This window comes from Phyllobates terribilis, unplaced genomic scaffold, assembly GCF_046119375.1.
Source record: "Phyllobates terribilis strain yellow unplaced genomic scaffold, ASM4611937v1 Scaffold_11__3_contigs__length_659146591, whole genome shotgun sequence".
Lineage (NCBI taxonomy): Eukaryota > Metazoa > Chordata > Amphibia > Anura > Dendrobatidae > Phyllobates > Phyllobates terribilis.
In genome coordinates, this window is record NW_027362771.1 from 108,432,889 (window position 1) to 108,449,895 (window position 17,007).

At 42.2% G+C, this 17,007-nt stretch overlaps 1 protein-coding gene across 1 annotated transcript in view; it reads right to left on the reverse strand.

The window, feature by feature from the left end:
* The window catches only part of APAF1 (apoptotic peptidase activating factor 1), a 114,288-nt gene that overhangs the window by 58,234 nt on the left and 39,047 nt on the right, over positions 1-17,007 (reverse strand). Inside the window, exons 15-19 of the mRNA XM_073651445.1 lie at positions 11,924-12,052; positions 9,092-9,217; positions 8,226-8,375; positions 6,654-6,782; positions 4,648-4,773 (exon numbers count right to left, since the gene is read on the reverse strand). Coding sequence (XP_073507546.1) covers positions 4,648-4,773; positions 6,654-6,782; positions 8,226-8,375; positions 9,092-9,217; positions 11,924-12,052 — 660 coding nt within the window. The remainder of the gene's footprint in view (positions 1-4,647; positions 4,774-6,653; positions 6,783-8,225; positions 8,376-9,091; positions 9,218-11,923; positions 12,053-17,007) is intronic.

Below are 17,007 nucleotides of genomic sequence, written 5' to 3' on the forward strand. Positions count from 1 at the left end.
GGTCGTGTCGAACTGCATCCCTAGAAAGGTTACGCGTTGAGATGGGACCAGGGAGGATTTGTCTGTGTTGATCAGCCAGCCTAACCGAGAGAGCGTGTTCAGGGTGATCTGGAGACTGTGGAGACAGTCCCTGAACGTGGGACCCTTGATCAATAGGTCGTCAAGGTAGGGGATAATTACAATCCCCCTGGCTCGTAGAATGGCCATGACCGTCGCCATTACCTTTGTGAAAACCCTCAGGGCGGAGGCAAGCCCGAAGGGGAGAGAAGTGAACTGGTAATGTGCGTTCTGGAAGGCAAATCTAAGGAACTTCTGATGTGGTGCGCAGATTGGGATATGAAGATACGCATCCTGAATGTCCACTGAACATAGATATTCCCCGGCCTCCATCGAGGCGATTACCGACCTGAGGGACTCCATTCTGAAGTGCCGGATGCGTACCTGTCGGTTTAGTTGTTTGAGGTCTAGGATCGGACGTAGTGAGCCGTCCTTTTTTGGAACAACAAAAAGATTGGAGTAAAAAACGGAAAACCTTTCCTGAAGGGGGACTGGAACTATGACTCCTGAGCGCAGAAGGGAGGCAATGGCCTGAAGGAAACCGGGAAGCGGAGATGGATGCGGGGGACGGGACCTGAGAAATCGAGTTCCTGGCATGGCGTTGAACTCTATCTTGTAGCCGGAGGTCACAATCTCCTTGACCCAGGCATCCTCTATTGCCAAGACCCAAGGGTCTCTGAACAGAAGTAGACGGCCGCCCACCCTGGGAGAAATCCCAGGAGGGAATTACCCGTCATGCTGAGGAAAATCTGTTGGATCGTGATCGGGATCCAGAGGGCTTGGAAGAGCGACCCTTTGCACGCCAGTTGGGAGTGGGCCTAAAGGTAAGCTTAAGTCTCTCTTGCTGTGCTGGGGTACGGTCCTGTTGAGAGGAGGGACCCGGTTGAGCAAACCGACGAAAGGACTGGAACTGAAGGGAACGTCTCCTAGGAAAGGAGCGATTAGGCCTCGGCTGGGGAAGGGAGGTGCTCTTGCCCCCAGTGACATCAGAGATGATCTGGTCTAACTTAGACCCAAACAGCCTGGAGCCCTGAAACAGGAGATTTGTTAGTGATTTTTGGAGGCCGGGTCGGCGTTCCAAGCCTTCAGCCAAAGAATTCTACGTATAGCGATATTGCTAGAGACGCGGGCTGAACAGGTAGCGGCGTCAAGGGACGCTGTGAGCAGATATTTCCCTGCGTGGGCGATCTGATCCGCTAGGTCAGCCAGATTGTCTGGGGAAGCCCCCATTAGGATGCCCTTCCTAAGCGGTTTGGCCCATGTGGAGACTGCTTATGATACCCAAGTTGAGGAGAGGGAAGGACACAGGGAGGTGCCAGCAGCCTTGAAGGCTGACTTAGCCAAGGACTCAACCTGTCTATCCGTAGTGTCCTTGAGGGAGGAACCGTCTGGAAGAGACAGCACCGTCTTAGCAGAGACGAGAGACAGAAGGATCCACAGAAGGGGACGCCGTCCATTTGCTGACAAGGTCGTGGTTAAAAGGGGTATAGCATGTCTAACTGTTTCTTTCCAGTGAAGCGCTTTTCTGGATGCTCCCACTGTTTCTGAAAGACACCATCAAATTCTGAATGGTTAGAAAAGGTGCGTGCCAGGCGCTTAATTCTCTTGAAGGAAAAGGAGTAGTCCTCTTTAACATGCAGAGTCTGATTGACGGCCGATATAAGGCTGTCAAACATGTCCTGGATTCTAGAATATTGGTCCGTGTCTGATCCAGAGTCAGAATCTGATGCCGTGTCTGATCCCGGAGCGACCTCTGGGGAAGAGATGTGAGATGCAGGGAGCAATTTGGAGTCTGGAGAGCTGGAAGATGAACTTGTGTGAGTCCGTTTCTGAGAACGTGCCCTCGGTCTGCCCTTAGGAGGAAGGGGCAGGGGTGCTGCCAGAGCCAGAACAGAGAGCAGCGTAGAGGGGCGGGGCAGGAGCAGCGCGTGCTGCCCTGAGTAACCTAGGGGAGCCGAGGCTCTGATAGGCGGAAGGAATGGGGGCGGGCTTAAGAACCCAGCCGCTGACAGGTCCCCGGGATAACTGTGGGCGTGGCAGAAGCGTCACATTGCACCTCGGCCCTGATTGGTCGATTGCCGGAGGGGGAGTATACCCGCCGGTAAGAGGAATGCCCCACCCGAGACGCCCCCCGACGGAGAAAGCGTGGGCAGATTTGCCGCGCAAAAAGGAAAAGAAGGGGTTGTGGGGGACGCCATGCTGCGGGAGATGCCATGAAGATGCGAGGAGAGGGGGCGTGGCCAGGGAAGCGCTGCTGTAAGTGAGCGTCAGTGGAGATGTGATGCCCCCATTAATAATCACAGGATTTACAGGACCCGCTGGCAAGCAGCTCTGTGCCATATCCAATGTTCTGAGGGACCTGGGGGGCTGCGGTTGTAAGGCAGCAGGAGTAGGAGGGATTACCTTTGTTAGAGGTCCCGATACCTCTTCTTCCTCTCCCCTTCTGAGGATGGTCACAGGAGGTCCTCCGTGGATAGGGGGGATCCTGGCTCTTCCTCCTTCCCGCACTGACTGGTACTGGACAGTGCAGGAGACGGTGTTGACCCCAGAATCTGGGGGAAGGTCACCCATAGGGACCACCGTCTCTCTCCCAGGCCGCTCCGAGGAGGGGGCTGGGGTGGGGTATAGGCAAGGACTGGCCACCGGGAATCACCCTGAGACACCGTGAGGTGACAGGGGATAGGTTCTGCCCAGCGGGTCCGAGAGTGGACGATGTGGGAAATGCCACACTGTTCTCTCAGTCGCTTGAGAATGGGGATAACAGGGGATGCAGTGTTCCCTGTTAACCCTGAAGAGCTGTATCTGAAAAATAAAGAACAAGGATTAATAAAACACAACAGGGTTGGATCAGTTAGGATCCAGGTCTACCTCCTACAGACACTAAGCTTAAACTGGTGAGCTTGGTGCCTGTAGGTGGGTGTATACTGCGGAGGAGGAGCGATTTCTTTTCTTTGCCTAGTGTCAACCTCCTAGCGACAACAGCATACACCATGGTCCTGTGTCCCCCAATGAAGTGATAAAGAAACCAATGACTTATATGTTAAAACATTCATGCTAATAACATCTAACCACCCTTGGTCATAAGCTGGAGCTGGGATTCATGTTTTTTTTTTGTTTTTGTTTTTTTTAGGAAATGACACATGGCAGCAATATTAAATGTATTAATTTTTTATTTTCTATATTTTGCTATTTACATCTGGGGATAGCTGGGGTGGCGTGATTTATACTTTAGTCCCTTAGGAGTCTTGAACCTGCTTGATTGCCTCCACAATACCCTGCAATACAATGGTATTGTAGTGTATTGTAAAATTACAGGTGATTGTGGCTGGGTTTCATAGGAACAATACCATGGCAGACATGGAGGCCTCAATTAGTCTCAGGTGCCGTCACCTGCAATGTACAGAGCGGGCTCAGCTCCTGAGCGTGCTCAATATAGTGATAGCAACCAGTCACCATAGATTTATGGAGGCCACTGCTAGGGTATGTACCAAGTTCTATTCTTTTTTTAGGAAATTTTCTAGAACTACTAGAGACTATTTGGGATATCTAGAAGAAGGGTTGTCTAGAGATGAGCGCTACCAAGTCATGCCAACAGTTAAGCATCCTTAGATCATTCATATGTGGGGTTGCATTTAATAAAAGGGAGTCGGCTCACTCACTCAAGAACACTGCCATCAATAAAAAAATAGTATAATTATTATTTAAAATACTTGGGTGTCAGTGCTTGTGGTATAGTATGGGCATCATTAGTAGGTAAGGCAGACACTGTGCATCACACGTACATGTGTAACTGGCGCCCTATGGAAGCCTCATCTGTGTGCATTATTAATACCAGGCAGCTACCACCTCCATGAATTTTTTAGTTTGTGAGTGGCTGTTTACATCAGTATTTTGCACCTCTGCTGCCCCTGCCTTTATTATGGGGGTTTGCTGCATCCTGTAAATCCTAAGGTTGTTTCTTTTTCTGTGATGTTTTTTGAATTTTTGTCCCTTTTCTGTGAGTTCCCATTGGGGCTCACAATCTAAATTCCCTATCAGTATGTCTTTGGAGTGTGGGAGGAAACCGGAGATCCCGGAGAAAACCCACACAAACACGGGGAGAACATACAAAGTCCTTGTTTTCCTTGGTGAGATTTGAACCCAGGACCCCAGCGCTGCAAAGCAACAGTGCTAGCCACTGAGCCACCGTGCTGCCATTTATAGAAACATCCGACTTAATGGTCTAAAAACACTGAAGCAGCAAACTTTGTGAAACCCAAAAAGTACGTCAATCTCAAAACTTTTGGCCAGGACCATAGATGTGGATGCTCAATAATTGCTGCACGAAGGAGGAGGAAGGAACAGGGTTCTAGTGATCAGTATAGAACCCAAACTCTAATAATTTAATATTAATCAGCAATTCTGTGGATAATTATGAATTTTACTCTTTTAAACATTTGTCACTTTATTTGTAAACCATCAAACATATTGGAACCCGAATTGTTACACGTGCAAGACATAAAATAAACCCTACAAAACATTTACGGTACACCTTTTCCACACGACCATATAGACAAACTGATAACCATTTCAATGGAAATCCTTCCTCACCTTAACTGTGTGGTCTTCTGAAGATGTCAAGAACGAAGACCCTTCTGGAGAGAATTTGACACAGCAGACCCAACTTAAATGTGCATTGAAATCAGCTATTTTTGTACTTGAGTCTATATCCCACAGCTAGGCAGAAAAAAAAGAAAGAAAACCTTAAAATTAAAGGATTTGATTTGTGGCAAACTGTTCATGATAGATAAGTTTGTAGATGCTGAATGTGGAGCACATCTGGCCATAGCGGCTTTATTCAAGTGCAGTTGTGTCTCCTACATCTTCTCTACACAACTCAATTTTCTAGCATGACGACATGTACTTTATGCAACAAAAGTTGCATATATTTGCCCTTTTCCTGACGCCCTTGGTACTTTAAAAAATATACAAAAAAAATGGCTTAGTGGGAGTGCGTGTAGATCAATTTTCTATCATTTACTCCGGAAATTCAAGAGATTTCTGCTTGTGGCATACAGGTTGCCCAATTTACTAAATTTAATATGTAGAGTGCATCTCTTAAGAAATGTAGCGTATTTTACTTAAAGTTTGTCCAGGTTTGGCACAAAACCCTGAGGTCACTTTGTGACTGGAGACTTATGAATATCACATCACGCACAGCATGCGCTTTCAACATACTCCGATGGCGGAGGTGAGACCGGCCGTCATGTGACCACAAGTATGCAATATGCATACTCCCGACAACACTAAGACTAGACGTGTGCGGCCTAGCTCAATGCAAGTAAATTATTGAGTGAGGCAACGCATGTCTAGTCAGAATGAGGCCAGAAGTATGCATATAGCATACTTGCGGTCACATGACTGCTGGTCTCGTCGCCAGCACAGGAAAATTCTAGTCTAGAATTACATAGAGTGACTGCAGACTTTTGTGCCAAACCTGGACAACTCTTAAGTATTCTTTTGATTAATGGGAGTCAGTCATCCTCAAAATGCTATCTAAACTGCTTAAAAATGTATATGGGGGACTTGGCCTCTATTAAAATCATACCAGCATTACAGTGGCATGCAAACATTTGGGCACCCCCTGGTCAAAATTACCGTTATTGTGAACAGTTAAGCAAGTTGAAGATGAAATAATCTCTAAAAGGCCTAAAGTTAAAGATGACACATTTCCTTTGTATTTTAGGCAAAAAGAAAAGCAAATATATTGTAATTTTTTACATTTTAAAAATGACAAAAAGGAAAATGGGCCGAAGCAAATGTTTAGGCACCCTTGAAGATTTGTGTGCTCAGATAACTTTGACCAATGTTTCAGACCTTAATTAGCCTGTTAGGATTATGGCTTATTCACTACCATTGTTCGGAAAGTCCAGGTGATGCAAATTTCCCAGCTTTACAAAAACCCAGCCTCCTCTAACCTTATGCCAAAAACTGCAGCCATGGGTTCTTCTAAGCATCTGCCTAGCACTCTGAAAATGAAAATGGTGGAGGCCCACAAAGCAGGAGAATGCTATAAGGAAGATAGCAAAGAGTTTTTAAGTTGTCCTTTCCTCAGTTTGAAATGTAATTAAGAAATTTCAGTTAACAGGAACAGTGGAGGACAAGATAAAGTCTGGAAGACCAAGCAAAATTTCAGTGAAAGCTGCTCGTAGGATTGCTAGAGAGCCAAATCAGAACCGGGTGCTCTGAAGTATTAGCCTGTGAGCAACACCCCTTGGTAAAGACCTTTAAAATTAGCATGAACTAAAAAGGCCCATATCTCAGGAACTGTATGGAAGATTTAAAACAACAAAGAAAAAACAACAAAAAGCAAAACATTCAGGGGAGCAGCGGGAATAAAATAAGAGCAAAATCTGGGCACTTTCGACCTGGGGATATGTCCTCATTCATAAACTGTACATAATAAAGCAGTATATAGTCAGTCATTCATGCACACAAGAGAGTCTGTAAAGTCATATATAATTTCAGCCAATGCAGGCTTCTTTAAAACATCCTATTCTATCCCTCACACACTTATGAATGAAGAATGGGATGAGCTGACAGAAGGGATCTATTACCTGGACTACATAATGTGACAGTGCCATGGCCACAATCTGATTTGTTGTGCAGAAGTCACAATACAGAATAAAGCTCTGTTCACATGCTTCAAGCTCAGACACAAGATTGCTGCTTTCCACATCAAAAATCTGGAATAAAAATACATTAGTTATTTGCGCATGACATTTTTTTTTTCATTTAAAACACAATACACCAACAATTAAAAATGGCAATCCGCTTTGGATAAACACTTTTCGTTAGTGTGTTCCCATTATGATAAGCTGATCACAGAATGTTGCCCTTGTGGGACCCACAGCGATCAGAAATAATCTGTGGGAAATATGGCAGCATGTGCTGACTGCCCCTACAGCTCCACCGTGCACAGTGCCCACTGAATTCAATAGATTCATCTACGTAATGAATGGACTTGTTGGGTCCTCCAGAGCTGGAGGCACGATCTGTAGCCAATCTGCTAATGGATATGTACTGCAAGGGCAAAAAAGGACACATCTGTACATATAAGCTTCTAAAAGTCACATAACAGTGCCATAATTATACAAATTAAAGGGAACCTGTCAGGAGATCCATTCTGCCCAAATCTCGGCCAGCATGAATCGCAGCCTGACTGCATGATTGCTGACAGGCATATTTTTTTCTGAAACACTCTGGTGCTACGCTGGTTGATTGACAAGTCTCTCACTTGTTTGTCAATAGGGAACTGCATCGGTGCTGGAAAAAGTTGTCGGGGAACAGCGCCAGACTGGTCTCATCTCCGGCTGGTGACCACCAAAGTATATTTTCCTTGAGAGATTTTCAGAGAATATAATGCACGGCTGCAATTGTGCAGCCGGGCTGCGATTCAGGCTACCCATGGTTTGGGCAGCATTAATGGCCTGACAGGTTCCCTTTAAAGTCACTGTTGAAAATTCAGCAAATAATTAACAGGACTATAGAAATAGCAGCACAGTGGAGCTTTGGAGCTCAAAAGGTTATGTCCACACATTGCTGAATTTTCCTACACAGTAGTAATTTACCACTCACAAGGAAGGCGTAAAAGCCGCAGTAACATGTGCAAAGACCTAAAATGACCTTTTGGTTCAGAATTATATTTCAGAATGAGAGCATAATGCACAGTTTCAATTTCTGATGTCCTCCTTTTTAATCTCTCTTGCACGATTATTCTGATTCACTCTTCATTTATGGAAAATGTCTGCCTGCTTCTCAGACTACTCTATGCACAGTGTCCTCTGGTATTCAAAGACACCTCTCCTCTTTGGTCCAACCCATAGGGGGCTTCTTAGACCACCAGATCATAGACTAGGGGGGAGAAACTGGCAGCCATTTTCCAAAAATGAAGAGGGAAATTGAAGGAATCGTGCTAAAGAGATTAAAAACGGGATGATTAAAGATTTCAATTTGTATAGTTTGTGCATGTGTTTTTTTTGTAGGAAATGGCCTAAAAGGTCCCATTCATCACTATGGGATACCTGTTCTGCTGCATGTGGATAAGGCCTGCCAGTACCCAGCCCTATGAGGCTACAAGGATCCATATAACGTTTAACCCTATTAAACCATCTATAAGGAAAACTTACATAAAGGCGTTTACTTGCAGTCACCATAAGTCTTGAGCAGTCATTAGACCAGGAACAGCATTTCAGATGAAATTGGGACTCATCGTTTTTTTGGAAAGAGACTGCAACATCAATGTCCTTGTATTCATTAGCAGACGATACATCCCATAGCTATGGAGGGAGAGACCCATAATGAGAATTTGACATTTAATTGAATTTCAGTAAGCAAAAGATTTTCAAGATTTCAATTCTCCTGTTGTGCACCATAATTACGGTGTGATCTACAATTCGTTCACTTTACAAGACGCAAAGTCTGGGTAGTGCTCTGCTCACACTGTTGTCATCTGTTTCCCAATTTTGAGCCGAAAAACAATAAAGTGGCAAATGGCCTTTCTAGCGCCACTGCCAGTTTATTCTAGCGATCAGTGGGGATTACACAGGTCATATTAACAATGATTGCACATAAATGAAATCTTCTAGCTATATCCCATCCCTGACACAATCCTTTTAATTACAAATTCACTGCCTTCATATGATATTGGCAGCGGCTGAAATGGTAAATGGATTGATAAATACACTATTGTCACATTTCTGCACAGTCATCAGACTGTTGCCCTATGTAATGGCAGCATAGTAAATGTACAGGTCTTAAGTAGTGCGGATCTTAAAATTATATTAGAATATATATGTACATGTGTATCTATACATACCTATATACATGCATGCCATTGGGAAGCCAGGCTCCGATTCATGCTGCCCATGGTATGAGCAGCATGAATCAGCTGGCAGGTTCCCTTTAAGAAGAAAGAAAATTAAGAAAACCTGAAAATCTACAAAAACAACCTTAAGCCTTGTGTCAAACTAATGTTAAGTAATGTTAAACTTACTTTTAATGTGCCATCCATGGAACAGCTGGCCAAATACTTATCATCTGGCGAAAATCTGCAATGGTTGACATAGTTCCCATGGCCAAAAAGAGTGTTCTTACAGTGCTTCTTACTGAGATCCCACAGCTGCGAACATTCAAGTATACAAAGTTTAGTGGTTCACTAGCACATTTTTGTTTCATTCCTATCCAGAAAGACAGGGGAAATACTATAGAAATAATTTACATCTATATGGCCAGTTTCAGCCTTCTGCTGGTCCAGTGGCCAATATAAACCTTAAAATCAAAAATCCCATGGCACATATTCTCACCTATAATCACAGCCTGTTCTGTACTTTGGGTGGGGGGGGAATCAAAGACTTCTAATAAACAACTAGATTCTGGAGATGTTTAAAGGATATCTCCCATGAAGGACTTTCACCAAGTTAACTTGAATACTTGGAAATCCAGAGATAAAAAAAAACTAGTGCAGTGAAGAAGCAACATTTACTATCTGTTACAGTCAACTAGAAATATAGCTTCACTAATTCATGTATCCTACAATGCACTAAAATTACAAGCTCGGAACATACATAAACCAGTTATCCAAGTTGGGAAAGAACATGACAAATATTCGTTGTTCTTGTAGTATTAGAGTTTTAATGTAATTGTCCAAGAAAGAGGTAACCCGGTGTAACGAGGGATAGAAGGGATCTGTTTGGAAAATTGCTAGATAGAAAGATCAACAGGGCTGCTCCGTCCATGATGGACTGAGGTGGAGCCACTGTTTCAGTAAAAGGCCTAGTATCAGGTCACAATAGCCTAAATTAGAAATGATCAGGGCCAGGATTATTGGTGGAAAGGTGTCAGTGTTGAGATAGGTATGGATACGAGAGATTGAAGATGTAATATGAGAAAGGAAAAAAAAAAACAGATCAGAGTCAAGTATTCTTCTCATGGATCAGGCTGATGTGCAGGGAGAATAGTGGTTACAGACCAAGATGAAGGTTAAGGTGATTTGAAGCGTTCCTCCTGAATATTTATGATTAAATTGACAGCTATGTGTCACCAATCCCCTTGTGAAAGAACATGGTCAGCACTGACTAAACAACAGCAGATTATATAGGGACACATCCTTTTGATAAAGGGAATGGTAATGAACAGCTATCAAGTTAGTCTAGGAGGAATGGCACAATACAGAGTCCCAAGAAAAGATGGCATCCCACTAGTGACATTGTGTGGACCCACATAATGCACATCAATTTTCACTTTTCATTAAAGGGATTTTCCATACATTGTTTAGTACTGCAGACCAGCTCCATTCAAACGAATAGCAGCTAATCTACGGTCCCTAAGATCAGCCACTAAACAGTGTGACAAAGTGGTGGTGTTCTGCTCCGTCACATTGTGTACATCCAGCCGCTGTCGGAGATGCTAGCAGATGATCACTGGTGAAAATCCCATTTAATGAAGATATGGGTCTATAATCTATTAAAACTAATTTAAGTGTGGGTCTTGTCTTTTGTCAGTTAGTCAATATTCATCAATTATATGTAAACTCTGAAATGCTCTTCCCTCTGTCTTAAAGTTCTTCTATATTTCAGGAAATTAGTACTCTAAATCATACATAGTTTGAGATTATTACCCAGTATGTCTCCAGATTTTGACTTTTTTTTTGCTTGAATTTGACTGAAAACCAGAAAATTCATATTTGCTAAATGTGGAATCGGTTACAAATTTAGTAGTAGACATAGGCTTCATTCACACATCAGTGATTTTTCTCATATGTAAAACACAAACTGCTTTTTATCAATCTTCGGTCAGAGTGTGATTTTTATCATCAGTGTTTCATCAATGATTTTCTCATGTGTCAAATATTGTATGGGTGATTTTGATCCATGACTCGAAGACAAAAACAAACATGTCTCCATGATTTTCTTGTGGACACACGTCTGCAAAAAAACCCAAAACACTGACATGTGAACAGCTGCATAGACTACAATGGGTATGTTTCCTATGTGAGAAAATCTCTCTGTGATAAACAGGGATATATTTGTTCTACCAACAAAAACACGGACATGAAAAACGGACGCCTGAATGAGGCTTTACTATGGATTTTACAATATGCTTTGAAAAGGTGAAATCCATATTGAAAATCTGGGACAATTCAGCACAAAAATTAGTATACTGCGGACTTTAAATCAAAACACGTGGATGGGGTTTTTAAAGCTCCATCCACATGTAGAGTACTGTGTTTTGCCGGTGATCTTCAGTGCGGAATCTGCACCATAAATCCACAGCAAGTCCGTAGCATTCGCATTGGTTGATTTTTCCGTCTTTTTTACCTTAGTAGTAAATGCTCTTAGATACACGAATTACAGCAAATGTAGATTGAAAGAAGAAATTATAAACTTTATAATTTGATAGAATTGTCCCTTTTTACCAACCAGGAAGTAATACATATATTATTGTAATTAATTTCACTTAATTTGGCCTTAATGCTAGTGTTCTATTGGCTGGCATTAAACCACCTGTACACAGAACACTACAGTAGACTTAACAAGTGATATTTACTGTTAAAAATCCTTTGATATTTCAGGATCAAGCGGACTAATAGTAATTATTTCTGCTTTGCCTTACAGACAACATAAGTGTATAGTAATTACAGCGCCATTACTTTCTGCCCCAATGAGCTGGCACAGTAATTACTGGGGAAAAAAAACAAGCAAAAATGTGCCTGTCCAAAATGGCAGTGCTATTCTTTAAGCCTGGCTAAAAATAAAAATGATGAACAGAAACTATAGTAATAATAATTACAGCGCTAAATATAAAAGGGAAAAAAAGCCTGACATACTTTGAGCAAGCAGTCGTGGGAACAAGTAGCAAGAAGAGGATAGCCTCCATTGGTGAACTGGCAGCAACTGACGGCCTCTGTGTGCTCATCATAATCCCGGATCAGCGCCCCTGTTACCGCGTTCCAAATCTAAACCAAATGAATTAAAAATCAGGCACATATAGTGAAAGCTCTTAAAGTAGTAGAGTACACATAATACAGTTACTTGTACAACATGCTATAATATGCGTTTTATGTAGGAGGGGATACATGCTGCCAGTAGACACAGACCAGAAGAAAGTTTCGCTTTAAATTTATTCACAAATTGGATCACTGATGATCATGGAAGACGTCGTCTTGGATTTATACAGTTCAGAGCAGATTTGGGCAGAGCTGAAAGAGAATAAACTGTGCGATGGATTGTCAGATCCAGTACGTTTCACTATTGAGCAATATGGGGTTGTCAAATACCTAAAATGCCATTTATAATTATCTATTTTTAACCCCTAACCACTTTTGTAATTTGATTTTTTTTAAATACCCTACTCTTTTTACTATATGTGCCTTTTTACTGTACTTCCTGTGACGCTTCGTTTGAGGGAGACATCAGAAATGTGGCCCTGCTGTCAATTTCCTGCAGCGTCTATCAGCCTCCCTCCCTTTAAAACAGGAAGTCACCAGGGGGCAGTGCTGCAATCACTTACTACAGTTTCTTTCATTGGCATCCCCTGATGACATCAGAAATCAATAGCGCTGATAGAAGTTATGGGAGAGGTGACTGCAGCGCCGACAAACTTCTTCTGTCACCGCTGGCCCGCAGCTTGTTTCTCTAAAGCAGGACATCATCAGGGGCTGTGATAGAAGCAGTGTGAGTGACAGCAGTGCCGAACCCTGATGATTTGTTTCAGGGCGCTGATAGAGGCTGTGAGAATGACACCAGTGCCAACTCATAGCTTCTATCAGTACTCTGAAATGCATCGTCACTCACACTGCTTCTATTACATTCCCCTGATGATGTCCTGTTTTAGAGAAACAAGCTGCGGGCCAGCGGTGACAGAAGAAGTGTGCCAGAGCTTTGGTCACCATTCCCATAACTTCTATTAGCGCTTGATTCCGGATGTCAATGAAAGAAACTGTGGTAAGTGACAGCAGCGCTGCTCCCTGATGACGTCCTGCTCCGGAGGCAGATAGAAAGGAGAAGTGACTGCAGGGCCATCCTCCTGATGACATCTATTTGAGACTCCCATCAAAGGAAACGTCACAGAAACAAAAGTAAAGAAAGCACATATAGGGATACGCTGAAGAGTGGGGTATTTTAAAATAAAGTAAATTACAAAAGTGACTAAGGGTTAAAAATAGGTATCTATGGAGGGCACTTTAGCTATTGGACAACCCCTTTAACAGCAATATTTAGTTAGTGATAGTAATTAATGTAAAGACATGATAAACAAAAGGAGTCAGAATTCTGACTTAATCTGAGCCAAAACAAAAAGGAGTACAGGCCCTGCAGCAGTTTTGAAAAGTTTCAGCTAAGAGGAGTATTAAAATGCAACGCATGCAGTAATGATATCATAGTTTTGCATAAAATATTGATTTAAAGGCAACAGACACCTATGACATCAAAAGAATTATTTTTTACATATGCTTGTCGATAATTTTAGTTAATAAAATTACACTAAATTTCAGGCTGCAATCATCATTCATTTTCAGGTCCCCTCATGCAGTTTTCAGCGTTATCCAAGTTTCAGATTTTCTCTTGTGGGAGTCTGTCTCTGTGTAATACATGCTGGATGTAAGCTGTGTCTGCATGCAGATAGCTGCTGTCTATGTTTCCTTTCATGTATCAACACAGCTTCAGAATTACACTTATTTCCTTAAATATGGTTTCCTCCTTGTTTATAGCCTGATTTCTCTGCCCTCCCTCATATATTTTCCCCACTGTATATTTATTTACAGCAGGGGTCTTAAACATGAAGCCCACGGGCCGCATGCGGCCTCTGAGGTTGCATCCTGCACCACGCGGGCATCAAATCTCCCGACACGATCACAGTCCAGTCCAGGGGGCCGTTGACGCCAGAGCTTATTTTCAACTGAATCTGCATCCTCAAACGCACATTACACTGAAATGTATTGCGGCAAAAAGACAAGCTCTCTGCACCGCAATACCAATACCAGCCACCGGCCAATCAGAAGGAGGCACCTGCATGCCAGTCGCAGGCAGCGTATGAGGTCACTGCCATGCACTGTCCTGGCCGTGGAGGTGTACTACAACATGGGGACCAGGATGGGCACATTACTACAAGATGGAGACCAGGATGGGCACATTACTACAAGATGGAGACCAGGATGGGGGAGACTACTACAACATGGGAACCATGATGGGCCATTACTACAAGATGGGGCATTACTACAAGATGGGGGACATTGCTACAAGATGGGGATCAGGATGAGGGACATTACTACAAGATGGGGACTAGGATGGGGGACATTACTACAACATGGGGATCAGCATGGGGACCAGGATGGGGGACATTGCTACAAGATGGGGAACAAGATAGGGACCAGGATGGGCACATTACTACAAGATGGAGACCAGGATGAGGGACATTACTACAAGATGGGGGACCAGGATTGTGGACATTATTACAACATGGGGACCATAATTACTATATGAGGCTAATTCTTAGACTATATTACTGTATGGGACCAATTGGCAGACATAAAAAAAAGGAAAAAAATATATAAAAATTAAAAAGAAAACAAAAATTGAAAATAAAAGTATGAGAAAACAGAGGAAAAATATTGTCATAAAAAATGCAGTTTTATGTACAAACTAAAATAAACAAAAAAAAGTAAATGCTCGTTATCACCGCATCCGTAACGACCCAAACTAGAACACTACCATAACCCATAAGAAGAATGACATAAAAAAATAAACATGCTAAAATGTTAGAAAAATTATTAAAAAGTTGTATAGAACAAAAATATAACTGAAAAAGTTATCTCATTCTGCAAAGAATGCGACCCATTACATTTTAATTTAATTAATTAATTTTAAATCTCCTCTACACCAGAGTATGTTATAGCAAAAGAACAGTAAACACTATGCAGAAAAAAAAAATCCTTATCTCCAAATGTATGTCATCAGTGGACAGTAAAAGTGCTGGGGTCCTGATGATGCTGGGAGCTTGGTAGACTTGCAATCATTGTTTAATCAGTTCCTAAGACCTGCAAACACATACTCAGCCCGGAGTATGATTGGAATTGTAGATCACATCAACAGTACTAAAATACAGTCCTAAGGACATGTTTAACGGAACTGGTTAGGTGATGACTAAGCTGAATTCTTCTGAATGGCAGTGGTTTAAAAAAAAATGATTTGCAGATAAATATTCATTTTGTAAATGAAAACTTTGGAATGAAACATATTTTAACCTCAAAAGCCATACCACAAGGTATTGTATTAGCGATCTTTCATCCCACAAAGTTTGCATTGGCCTGTATCTTTAACCCCTTACCACCCAAGCCTGTTTTCACCTTCCTGACCAGGCCAAATCTTACAATTCTGACCAGTGTCACTGTACGAGGTAATAACGGTGGAACGCTTCAACGGATCCCACTGATTATGAGATGTTGTTTCATGATACATTGTACTTCATGTTAGTGATAACTGAGGTCGATATGATTTGTGTGCATCTATGAAAAAATTGGAAAATTTTTGAAAAGTTTGAAAAATTCACAATTTTCGAACCTTGAATTTTTATGCGCTTAACCCCTTAACCCCCGAGGGTGGTTTGCACGTTAATGACCAGGCCAATTTTTTTACAATTCTGACCACTGTCACTTTATGAGGTAATTACTCTGGAACGCTTCAACGGATCCCCCTGATTCTGAGATTGTTTTTTCGTGACATATTGTACTTCATGATTGTGGTAAAATTTCTTCGATATCTCTTGCGTTTATTTGTGAAAAAAACGTAAATTTGGCGAAAATTTTGAAAATTTTGCAATTTTCAAAATTTGAATTTTTATGCCCTTAAATCAGAGCGATATGTCACACAAAAGAGTTAATAAATAACATTTCCCACATGTCTACGTTACATCAGCACAATTTTGGAACCAAAATTTTTTTTTGTTAGGGAGCTATAAGGGTTAAAAGTTGACCAGCGATTTCTCATTTTTCCAACAAAATTTACAAAAACATTTTTTTAGGGACCACATCACATTTGAAGTCACTTTGAGAGGTCTTTATGACAGAAAATACCCAAAAGTGACACCATTCTAAAAACTGCACCCCTCAAGGTGCTCAAAACCACATTCAATAAGTTTATTAACCTTTCAGGTGCTTCACAGGAATTTTTGGAATGTGGAAGAAAAAAATGAAGATTTAACTTTTTTCACAAAAATGTTACTTTAGACCCAATTTTTTTTATTTTCACAGGGGTAACAAGAAAAAATGGACCCCAAATTTTGTTGTGCAAATTTTGTTTGTTGTTTCCCCTGGGCACGCAGATACCCCATATGTGGGGAAAAACCACTGTTTGGGCGCACGACAGGGCTCGGAAGGGAAGGAGCGCCATTTTACATTTTGATTGTAAAATTTGCCCCTGTGTGCCCAAACATTGGAGCTCCCCCACAAGTGACCCCATTTTGGAAACTAGACCCCTCAAGGCACCTATCTAGATGCATAGTGAGCAGTTGGAACCCCTAGGTGCTTCACAAATTGATTCGTAAAAATGAAAAAGTGGAAAAAAAAAACTTTTTCATTTTTACAAATCAATTTGTGAAGCACCTAAGGGTTCCAAGTGCTCACTATGCATCTAGATAGGTGCCTTGGGGGGTCTAGTTTCCAAAATGGGGTCACTTGTGGGGGAGCTCCAATGTTTGGGCACACAGGGACTCTCCAAATGCAACATGGTGTCCGCTAACAAATTGAATGGAAAATCGTCTCAATTTGTTAGCGGACACCATGTTGCGTTTGGAGAGCCCCTGTGTGCCCAAACATTGGAGCTCCCCCACAAGTGACCCCATTTTGGAAACTATACCCCTCAAGGATTTTATTAAGGTGTATAGTGAACATTTTGAACCCAGAGGTACGACACAGAA